Source organism: Nothoprocta perdicaria, unplaced genomic scaffold, assembly GCF_003342845.1.
Source record: "Nothoprocta perdicaria isolate Ctin4 unplaced genomic scaffold, notPer1 scaffold_47, whole genome shotgun sequence".
NCBI classification, from domain to species: Eukaryota; Metazoa; Chordata; class Aves; order Tinamiformes; family Tinamidae; genus Nothoprocta; species Nothoprocta perdicaria.
In genome coordinates, this window is record NW_020455721.1 from 821859 (window position 1) to 834344 (window position 12486).

Consider the following 12486-nt stretch of genomic DNA (forward strand, 5'->3'; position numbering starts at 1 on the left):
CCTCTCCTCTCCTCTCCTCTCCTCTCCTCTCCTCTCCTCTCTTCTCCTCGCTTCGCTTCTCCAGAGGAAAATTATATTTTTGTTTCTAGTGTCTAGTCTCTTTGTTCCTGATGCAAGAGAATCTCCTTTAGTGTGTTAAACACCACTGCACTGCACTGAATCCATAACCACTCTGTATCAATGCCACCTTTATCCCCATAAACCTTTCTTAGATCTCAAACCCCGTCCTTCCACCAGGTTAATGAGCAAGGAATAAAAAGAGAAAATGGCCCCTTCTTACAGCTGCCTGGCTTTTTTGCTTTAGCAGATTTGGCCTCTGGTGGTCTAACATCTGAAGACAGATCCATGAAATGAGTGCTTTGCCAATGAGCCAGAAGCTTTCCAAAGAAAAATGAGCCGTCCCTCTGTGCTGGAATAGAAGCCAGAAGTGACTTTGCTGTGTGTGACCTTGAGAAAACTACTGTACTTCTCCACTTCTGTTTCCCCCTCTGTAGGAGTGGTTACAAATTACTGCCTCACGTAGATCTAATGAATATTAATGAGTAAATGTTTTAAAGTATATTAAAAGCATATAATTGCTCTTCAAGTTCCAGTTGTTCTCATCACTAAATTTGATTTAGTTCCTGGATCTTTTACTAAGTTCTATTATAAACACTATAGAACATTAACTTAATTTACATACTCAACACTTAATTACAGAAAAAAATCTGGTACTCACGACATCTATTTGTGGCGTATCTCAGGAGAGTATCTTAATCTCTTATCAGCTATTACAGCTATTACAACTATTAGGACTTGTCATTTGTCCTTCTAGTTTGCTTTCATTTTCCCTGAGAAACTGCCAGTTTTATGTCAGGTTAAATTGCAACAGAGAGGACTGTAATTTCCACATTACCTTTCTTCTGAAACCTCTATTGCTAGTTTAAGTCCAAACTTCAAACAACTTTCAATTCTTACCAAAAGAATATGGGTCAAGCCTAAATAAAATGCAAATCTAGATTCCGGAATCTTTTTTCTTTTTATCATTTAGAATGCATTCTAAAGACTACTAAAAATCTGATAATCCCTGTCACCAAAATGCATGGCTTGATTCTCCTGATTCAATTGAATTTGAAAGGATTGAAGCCTATGAGACCTTGTCCAGAAGCAATGCGTCACAAGCTGCAGAAAAAGAAGCTTCAGAAAACATTCTTGTGCTGCTGTAATATATCTTTAATTTTGACTTAGCTTCTTGATCTGATATAGTCTTATTTTCTGTTTTGTCCATACACTTCTTAGTCTATCTGGTAAGATGACAATTTGAATTATTCTGTGGACATTTGCACAACTAGCAGCTAAATCAAGGCCACTGAAGAGCTCTTAAGTGGCAATGTCTCACTCTGGGCTAGAATTGAATCTGTGATAGAACAGTGTAAAATCCATGTCCAAAAGACACTTTGTGAGACTGGTTCTGCTGGGACATCCAGCCACTTCAAACTATAGATTTATGAATTAAATGCATTAGGCATTCCTGCCATTGACCTGTAAACTTTATGAAACATATTTGAGTCAGAAAACATTTATCTTCCATAAAACTTGTCAGAAGAATTGCTTTTTGTCTAAACCTTAGCATTGCCTAAGGAAAGAAGCATGTGATATTTATAGCTCTGCCTTCGCTTTCTCTCTCATACACACAAATTGTATAAATATATATACAAGGGTTTGAAGTTTCGCCCATTTTTGCTTTAGCTGATAAGCACAGAACAGTGTATCTGAAAACTTGCTGATAAAAATTGACTTCTATTCCAGAACCAGAGTGGCTGGAATGACAGATGAGAAGTGTGTGTTTTTCCCACTGAATTTTGTAGGAGGGATTTCACTTCTTTCTTTTAGATCCCAGCGGTAACATGAGTATCAATATATTTAAATTCTAATTTCTCACTAAAATCTTTTCATACTAGAATGCCTTAAGCCGTGGTGCTGTGACTTTTTTTTGCTCTTTTGACCACATAAAGGTGATATGACAGGTTCTTGTACTGGCCAGCTGTGAATTACTCAAAAATATGTGATAAGATAAGCTTGTTTTCTTAAAACAAGTACTTGATTAGCTGTGGCTTTAAGCTCTAAATTTGTTGGAAAGCATAAAGCTGATTTGAAAGAGATTGTTTAAAACAATAAAATATTTGAATAATGCTGAAAGAAAATCTGTGGTGTAGACCAACTTACAAAGTGGGGTTTTTTTATTAACGGCTCAGAGGAATTTATACACAGTGGAAATAACCAGTGACCTTGATTTGTCTTTCCTAAGTACGTAGACTGCAATACTGCAAGTATTTCACAAGTGCTTTGCTTAGACAGCTGACTTAGTCAAAAATTATGTGGAGAAGGCTGATTTCAATCAAGAAAAACACAAGACATCAGGAAAAATGAGGGACCTAAAATAGAAAGTAGTATTATCAAGAGAGTGGATGATTCAGAAAAATTATGATGAGATGAGAAGCTTTCTTCTTCTAGACCACTAGTTCAAATGAAGATCTACTATGGTAATTTGTAAATTTTGTTGCCATCTGATATGTGCTTGGAAAGCTCAATTAGTGAGCCACTTTAATATCTGCTACCCTGTGTGCGGTCACATGTGGATGTATCTGTAACCTACATGCATCCTTCACAGAGCAGTGAAGCACCAAATGGTCCTGGATGCTGAACTACTTTTTGCTGAACTATTTTGGGGATAAAAATGCTTTTAGGTCGAGCTTGCTGAGATTTAATATAGAAATTTGCAAGTCAATTTTTCATGAATCTTTCGTACTTTGTAACACAAGTCACAGGCCATCACTGAACAAGTGGAGTTTCTTTCTTCTCACCAACAAAGGAAAGATGTGCAGCTCATTTTTTTATTCATCTGCAATGGTAAACATTGCAATTAGCAAAATGATTTCTTTGAAGCGGTATATAACAATAACAACATGATGTGGATTGCTCACAGGAACTGAAGCCTTTTATTCTTCTTAATCCCCAAGCACCATATGGACAGGCATTATACAAGTACACTGCAGTCCTTCAGTGCAGTCCTTCAGTACAGTCCTGCAGCACAGTCCTTCTTAGATGTGCTGTGGTAGCCATTGAAGAGTCCACATCAACTTTAGAGTTAGAAGGAAGAGAAATGTTTCAAAATGACTCAGCAGAAAGTGTTTTAAGGGACAAAATAAAAGTTTCTTTCCAAATGTGGAGTCCCTCAGGGGTTCTCAGTAGGCTAAAATATTTAAGGGAGATGGGGAGTCAGGTCAGACACATATTTGAGAAGGGCTTCAAGAGCAGCTTGGCTAGGACATCTCTTTTCACAGCTATGTTCTTGTGGAAAGTGAGGTGGGAGCTTGACATAGCAGCTGTCCTCCAGGCAGATATTCCCTGGCTTGACTACAGCTGTTGTCTCTGTTGGGATTCAGAGGTAGAGCTGTTTCTGCTGACTCACAAATAATCTTCAGCAGCCATCACTTCCATCTACCAGTCTCTTCTTTTCATTTCACACAGGGAGAAAAAGCAGCATGAGCCATGAGATAAAACTTGGCTGTGAAATCTGGCTGTATTCTTGGCTTTGCCTTTCACCTGCTGTTTGACTTTCGTCTTCAACTTTTCATGTTCCAGTTTCCTTATTTGTATTGATATCTTCCCTGGTAAAGCAGTTTGATGTCAACACATAAAGAGAGCTAAACAGTAGCAATACTAATGCTGGTCTGAATTTCCCTTTCCTGTGAGAAATAATCAAACCACCATTTATGTGACAAAAAAAAAAATTACTTCAGAGACCAATAAAGATTGAGCTCCAGGGCCTGGCACTTGAGGCATGTCATACATCTCTTAGGATAATGGAAATATAAAAAATAGGTATGACCACTTTGCTTCCCAAATTTGCGTGTAGATAGATTATATCTTGTCTTACTATATCTATGTCTTACTACTGTAAGACAAGTCCAACAAAGTGAACATAACCTTGGTTGCACTTCTCATTGGAACCACAGCATGTGCAGATCATATACCCCCCTCAGTGATCTTTTGTAATGTTCTAGCAGAAGGATGTTAAAAGGGAAATAATCAATTTTACTCAATGTCTTCCCAGGTGATACAGATGTGAATATAGTAAGGAGAAATGGAAAACCATCTGTCAGCTCATATTTTCCAGCAGTATTGGGATTATTTTATTAATGTCTCCTGATTCAATGGCTATTCCAGTGTGGATATGTAAATTTCCCAAGGTTTTAGTGCACTCAGACACAAGCTACGATACACGGGTGCTACTGAACTTGAGAAGCAGAGAGCATTTAGAAAATACACTCCAGGTTCTCTCAGTGCAGTGGCTCAGTCCGCGTCTCCTTTTCAGCTCCGCTCTGCCTCCCTGTTGCTCTACATCCTGCCCAGTTTCATGATGCAATGCTAAATGGAGGCTGCTCCTCTTTCTTCTTGCCCTTTGTACTGCCAGCTCAGCTGTGCAGCCTCACCCGTTTCCATAGCTGTGTTGTGAACCCAGGTTAAGAAAAAAAAAAGGATCAGATTCACCACACAAGTAGTACTGCAGATACTGCTTGTATGCCCCCAAAGTGTGCTGCCCATCTTCATGACTCTCAGCAGTTCTTAGGGTCTCTTTTCTCCAAATATAGTTTCACGTGCTTGTTTTGGCTCTTTTGCACAGTCCCACCCTTGTCTTCTCAAATCCATCAACATCTCCTTGCGCAAACAGCCCAAGTCATAGATTCCTGCTGCCTTTCTATGCTCTAAATCCATTCCTTTCCCTCCTCCCACTCTCATGCTTCACTTTGTCCTTTCAAATCAAATATTTTCTTCTTATTACCCAAGAGTCTATAGAGAGGGCACACAGCTCTCAGATTGAACACATATTTGTCACTGTAAGTAAATGTCTGAGATTTCAATTAAGCCTTGGAGCTATATTTGCCACAGATCTTTAGGATTCGTTCTTTAGTCCTGGTTGCCTGAATTTTTGCCTATGCTGTCTTGCCTCTCCCTAATAAGTGCTGTAGCCTAATTCTGTACTGAATGAACTAATGAGATGTCTTCTGGTCAGGAAGATTTTTCTATCTTCACTTCTTTTCAGTAAGGAAAGACTTTCTTAAATACAGCAAGAGAAGCAAATCTGACTTCCGTTGTGATGTTTCTTGTAGTTTAATCATTTGTTTTTCTTTCTCAACAGCTCTGGTTTACATGCAGGTGACAGTGTTACAAAAACAGGACCTGGAGGCCTTCCAGACATGAGACAAGTGCCAACTGTTGTGATCGAATGCGATGACAATAAAGAAAATGTGCCTCATGAACCGGACTATGAAGATTCTTCCTGCCTTTACACAAGACAGGAAGCAGAAGAGGAGGAAGATGAAGATGAAGATAACTCATTATTTACAAGTAAGACTCATTCCATTTCTCCCTTTCGTTTATTTAATTTTTCCTTCCTTTCAGTGCAAAAGGCGAACACAAAGCCTGTGGATTTTCTTTCTAGACCGTGCTGTTGCATTTCTCAAGGTTCAACTACCTGGGCACACTTGGTAAATTAATCAAAAATAACCAGCAGCATCATTTTTTTGTTGTTGTTTTTAACTACATCAATCCCTGTACTGGTAGCTTTCATATCAACAACAAATGCCGCTTATGTGACTACCAAATGCAGCTGATTTTTGGATTTGCTTTCCTACGTGTTCTTGATGTAGATAAGTACTTCCTTAGGCTTAAATTCAGTAGAGTTGAAATAGGTACTGATGATAGAGATCAGACCTTTTATACATTGTATTAAATCAAATCAGAAGTGTAAGTTTGCACGTGCTTTGAAATGGGTCATGGTCCGTGAAATAAACTTCTAAATGTAATCTTTTTATTCTTTCTTTCTTTTTTTTTTTTTAAATCTGGATTTTCAGAAACGCTCTGCATTGTCCTGTATTGCCACTGAAGGCAGGGAGGCCTTGCCTATGATTTGAGCAGGAGGAAAATTAAACCAGCACTCACTAACTTTGAAATGACAATCTCAAATGCTTTGGTCAAACTTAAAGGATTTCCTTGGCTTTTTTCATCAACATTCTTTAAATGCTACCCCATTTTATACTGATAAAGATTTGACAAAGAATAGAAAAAATAGCTTTGAAAATTACGTGCAAGAAAAAAAATAAAAAGAGGAAGAGAAATTAATTTTTATTCTTAATAACACACCTAGAGGGAAGACATGTGTTTAACATGATCTGTAGTGTATAATTTAGATTATACTGACAGAATTATCCAGATGAAATCAAATGAGAACAATATACAGGCATACAATTGAGCTCAGGGCTGCTCTGCTACTTCTTACTTTATAAATGCCCTGAGCATGCAGATGAGAGTAAGTTGGTCTGTGCTTTGATAGATGCTAGAGTTCTGATATTGCTCTACCTACTTATTAACCATAATCCTGGAACTCCTGACTTGATCTTATTCAACTAAGGATCTGAATTTGATTTTTCCATGTAGTGTTTTTACATGACTGTAACCCCTCTCTTTCCACATATGGTGGCTCTGCTGCCCACTAAGATTCTGTGGTTGAATTGTTCATCCCCCTACTTGGTACAGAAACACACTAGGCAAAACTACAGATACTTGAAGCCATTATGAAAAAATCTTTCTTCTCCAGTCCTTTCTATGAAACACTTTTTTTTTATTTCTTTTTCCTGTATACAAAATTCAGCCTTTCCTTATTATGTTAGGAATTGAGGCTTATTGAACAACTGACAGTTAACTGTCCCACAGCCCACACGAGTGTAAGAAAGAGTCCGGTATCCTACAGAACTACTTTGCTGGCCACATGCTGTAATGAAATGATGACACCTCCTTTGGCAGAGCCTCTCCTCTCTCCTGCAGGTTCCTTGGCAATGAAAGTCTGCAGGAAGGACTCCTTAGCAATCAAACTGAGCAACAGGCCGTCCAAGCGAGAGCTGGAGGAAAAGAACATCCTCCCGATGCAGACTGATGAAGAGAGACTTGAACTCAGGCAGCAGATCGGGACAAAGTTAACAAGGTAAGAGAGCAACTGCAATTTCCTAGCTCTCACTGTTAAAAATATGAGGTGGGGGCACAGCTACAGTTTTTTCATTGGTCAATGAAAGTTTAAGATGAGTTCGTTCACAGTGTTCAGCTTAGGAAAAGCCATGGAAAAAAAGAAAACTCTAGACATTGCTTCTGCTCCACTGTGATTTCCTGTACAAGGACTGCTTTTCATTTTCCTAGAGTATCTTACGAGATCTTTGGTTGTGTGAGTAGCAAAATGAATTGTGTGGATTTAATTGTTTCCAGTGCATGCATGGGGAGAGCTCTGCTTTGATAATATTTTGGGTTGTAGCTGTAGGTGGGCTATTTGGCAGGTCACTGGCTTGGCAAAATGACAGAAGAGTAATTTTTCCTCCTGGCAATGTCTCCATTGAGTGGTTGAGCCTTTTCCTCTTTCAAAATACTCATGTCCTTCAGGACCTCTTTTTGATGGGTCAAGCTTAGGTCAATTCCCCCTGCCTAGCCTCTTTCTTCTGTATAACAATGTAACTCATCAACTGATCTGTTTTTCTGTATTGCCTCCATATAGATGGGTGGCTATTAAACATGGAAGATTTATGTCAAGAATTAGTGATCTGAGACCATGTGACAGTGTTATCTGTAATTTCTAGAGTCAACTTAATACTGTTATGTTGTCATCTCACTGGAGATGGCAGAGCTGATGAATACTGGTTGCCTTCCGGTGTGACTTGAGAAGACCACAAGGAGAAGACCAGTTAGTCATTGGAGTTTTTTTTTTTTTTTTTTTTTTTTTGGGAAGTGGGGAACAGCTCCCATGCTATGAAGACAGAAAGAATAGCAGCTTGTAATAAACACCTAATTCATTCTTTTACCTATTTCTGTCATGGCCTGTCTCAGTCACTTCCTTTTTGGGATAAAATAACCACATCTTTCCAAACAATCTTTGAAAATGTTTCCTGGTGTCTGCCTACTTTTACTCTTCTCCAAAACCGATCTAATTTTGCAGTGTTCTTGCTAAGAGGGCCTAAGCAGTTATGCCTGCAGAATGCTAGATAGTGCCATAGTTGTTATTCTTCAAATTGCTTTTCATTCAGCCTAGACCTTGTTGGACCTGGCAGCTACACAGAGCTTGGGGTCCTAAACAGTAGGGCATGAGAGCAGATCCTACGCCTGACCTTGTATGATTATTTTTGAACCCTTTAAAGTGTATAAGGAAGTGAATTTTTGTTTCTCCGTGTCTATTACTCTGCAATGCTTGACCTTGCAATGACATTGAACCATGTTTGTACTGTGCTGCCCATTTTCCCAAACTCAGTCTTTCAGAAGTTTCATAGTTCTGTCTGATGAAGGTAAATAATAGTGTCATCTGCAAACATTCACTCTGCACAGCTCCCTCTGCCCAAGGGGATTTTTATTATAAATATTTTACATCTCATCTCTCACAAGTAATGCTTTTTCTCCATCAAAGAATTTTTGTTTGGTATATCTCTTTTTAGCAAGGAAAAAAAAAATTGGCAATACCCAGAACCTTTCCCGTTTAAGCCCCATATTCTCATAATGGCACTGTGTGTTCCCCTAGATGCACTTGTCCTGTTATCTATGCCCATTTGCAGTCTGATTAAAGCTGCTTGATCTTGTCCTATAATATATCTAAGGCTTAGATAGGAAAAATTGTGAATGGTTCAAATAGTTTAGAAAGAGTATATACTAACTCAAAAACAATAGCAAAGACACTACTCCTTCATTCTCTTTCATACAACTGTAGCTTGTATAAAATTAGTATTTACATGCCTTATCTATTATAAGGTAGTAGCCAATAGTATCTCATCTTTCAAAGCAGTTAAAAGCAATTATGAAATATGAGAAGATTCATTTCCTCATCTCTCATATGCAATAAACCACAGACATTTCAGCACCAGATTGAAGGTTACATGTCTTATCAGTGCCTTATCCAAATATAATATATCAGTGTATGCAAATTGATTAATATTATATTGAAATAGTGAGAATATTTCAATTTGGACAGTATTTCTTTAATGTCCAGACTTCATTACTGAATCTATTCTTTGCCATTGCTCAGTAATTGTCACATAGTGATGCAAATGCCAAGCAAAATTAAAGCAGTGAAACATTTATAGTCCATATAGAAGATGTGAGATGCAGACTTTAATTGCAACCGGCAGTTTTTGATTTCAGAGGGATTTGTACTGTTCCGTCAATGTTCCCCTAAGATTTAAAATAGCCAGCCAATGAAATCACGTACACTACTTACAGAAATTAAAAATGCAGAATAAAAACTTTAGCACACAGTTATTGTTGTCTGTAGTGGATCAATTAATTTTCACTAAGAGGCTGATTAGGATGCTTCAGTATTTATGCACACTCCTCACAGTATTTAGCTTGAGAGAGCTCATTAGCTGTAGCATTTGACAAATCAGAATTTAGCAGTATAAAGAGAATGTTATTTTTAAATAAGCTTATGGACAAGCACATTGGTTGACCATTGGTATATTGTTTGGTACCAGGTCTATCCCAGGTGTAATTCCACCAACCTTATTTGAGTTGTACCAGGAGTTTATTTGGCTCAGAACTGTTCATTGATATCCTACTGAAATGTAGCTTGGAACCTCCGAATCTCCAGTGAATTGCAAAAAATTATTACAGTTTTACTATTACATCTGCCAAGTGTTGGATAGACTCCTGAGCAGACTTAACTAGTTAGTTCATTACCATGCTGGGGCAAGAGTACTCTGATTTATACCATCCCAATAGCAGAGTGCAGAGCCTGCAGAGTGTACATCTTACAACAGAATCTGGCCCACTCTGCACCTTCTGAATATTAGCTTGGCCTGAGGTAAATGAAGACCTTTGTGGCTTATCACAGTTACAGTTTACATGAATATAATGCACACATGAATGTAATGCTTCATTCATGTGTGTCCTATATCAAGGCTCAGCGAATGCAGACTCAATCACTTTGACAATACCACGAAATACGTCCCAGTAAAGGCAGAAGGAGAGCCCAAGTCACACGAATTCCAGCCACGTGAACTGGCAATTGCACCACAGAATATTTCCTGTCCATCTTTGTGTATCAGTTGCAACAACTACTGGGCAATCTTCCTTCTCTAACCCTACCAGAATAGATGACCAATATGTGATGCCTACTATGAGCCAAGGAGCAAAAATAGTGAATTAACATGGAATCCTTAGCTTATAAGCACATGCAACCTGAGAATAGGAAATGGATGCTACAAGCCAGGTTTTTGGATAATAAAAATCCTTACAAATCTATTAATTTCCATTCTGCAATTATAGATTTCAACACTAATTAAGTCTTTCTTTGTAAAAAAAGTTTCTTCTTTGTCCTCATACTCAGCTTCTGACAGACTCTTCTTTTTTATCCTCTCTGGTGCCTGCTCAGCTTCACAGCTGCACATGTGAACACAGCACAATGCACAGCATGCATTTAGGTCATATTAAGGTAGAAAGAGGATACGAGAAGGAAAGGTAATGTTCTGAAATGGGCAAAGGGCAAAGACAGTCATCTGCCTTCTGCTTTTCTCTCTGACTGTGTATGATCTGCTGGGAAGCACTGATCCCTCAGTCCCTCAACTCAAGAGTCCCTCTGGAGCAGGTACTTTGCATGGACAGCAGTGCTCTGCATTGCTTTATTGTGTAATTCTGGATTTATGCATTCTACAATACTTCGTAGGGCTCAGTCCCTACAACAGCAAGCAGAAAATCTTTATCTGAAGCAATATATATAATATATTGCAAGTATTGCAAGACAGAGGGTAGGAAGCATGAAAAATCAGATCACTGAGAAATTGTGTGTGTATGTGTATGGTTGTAAATATGTACACATGAGATATGGGGAGACATACTTGCCAGATATGTTTATAATCCCATTGATGCTTTGGAAATGCACTGAATTTTCTGTGATTTAGGAATGTAGCATAAAAAGTAACTTGTCAAATATTGGTAATGGAGCAGGAAATTTGTCAGATAGTGGTCAACTACTCTCTTGATCTGAAAGGTAATCTGCTTTACACATTCCCCCAGTCAATACTATGTCTTCTTCAGCTGCACTGGAAAATAATTCCTAGAAACAGAAATCCTGTGATGAAATGAACTTGGGGAGTTCCCACAAAAATAAAAAATTGCCCGTGATTTTAAATGCCATGTGTCTGCTGTGGGATATTTGGACTTGCTCACATCAGGTGCTAATTATCTGTGTATATGAGAGAGTACTCAAGAGAAAGAGTATTAGAGTTTGTTGGTGATCAGTATGAGATGAGAGATGAGACAGAAAAGGAGAAGAAAAGGCTAATATTTTCAAACTGAATTTGGCAGAAATATCACAATTCCTGAGAAAGAGTCTGTAAGATTTGTCCAGTAGTTGTTTGAACAGATGAATGACTTTTTTGCTAATCTCTGAACTTCCCTTCCCTTTTAAACCTAATGCCAACAGAGGATGATGAAGGGGTTTTAGTCAGCTGAGATTTTCAAGTTGGCCAACCTAAATGAAGAACAGTGTGACAAAAGGAGACTTTATCATTGTGTTGATACAAGGTCTCCTACAGTTGGGTTGGGAGCAAGTTGTGCAAAAGAGATTGCTTTTAAAGATAACATTTGACAACCGCTCCAGGCTGGTACGCTCCGAGTTCACTTATTCCTGTAAAATAGTCCTTCCATTGTTGGACACGCCAGTCACTTGATGGCTTGCTGACACCACAGGTGGCACTGCCCTGCTTGCAGTGAGCACCAGGGTGTTGGTGACACCAACCAGGTTTGTTGGTGACAAAGCAGGACCTTCCTGTGGGTCCCCTGTCCCCAAGGCCGTGCTAGCAGTGCCAAGCCACCCCCACCCACCTGCTGCGTGTTTGCCTCCCGGCGGCCATTTCTCCCATCTGCCCATATTTTGTATTTTGTTCCGGACCCTAACACAAACGTGGGCTTTGAGCCAAAGCCGTGTCTTGTCACGCTGGGAACTGCTGCAAAACGCGGTGAGTGAGAGCCAGGGCCGCGCGGGCGCCGCACAGAAAGCCGGCCGCTGCAGCCGCGCTGGGTACCTGCCTTCCCCAGCCGCACCACGACTACCCGGCATCCTAACACGCAACAGGACTTCCTCGGGTGCCCGGAGGGACTGAGCAGTCAAAAGAGATCGTTTTTACTTACTGCAGAGTTCTGCTGGGGAGCGCTTTGAAGTGATTAATTATTTAAACAACATTGCCATCCCATTGAGAGGGGAGGCCCTGTTTGTTCGGGGAACGGCAGCAAGATGGCCCCAGTCGAGCACCACTGAGTCTCTTCATGACTATCCTTTATGCAGTTCTGGGGAGGATGTTTTATTCCCTCCCAAATTCAGAGTCATTTAGGGATAAAAAGAGTGGACAGATGGATTAGGCTTTATTCACAGGCCTTGGTTTTATCGGGTAACGTGAAATAATTTCTTTCTAATTACTTCTG

At 39.3% G+C, this 12486-nt stretch overlaps 1 protein-coding gene across 1 annotated transcript in view; it reads left to right on the forward strand.

Moving 5' to 3' along the window:
- PHACTR1 (phosphatase and actin regulator 1) overlaps window positions 1-12486 on the forward strand; it is a 287592-nt gene that overhangs the window by 237130 nt on the left and 37976 nt on the right. The window contains exons 10-11 of the mRNA XM_026047024.1: window positions 5183-5391; window positions 6868-7024. Of these exons, the coding sequence (XP_025902809.1) occupies window positions 5183-5391; window positions 6868-7024 (366 nt within the window). The remainder of the gene's footprint in view (window positions 1-5182; window positions 5392-6867; window positions 7025-12486) is intronic.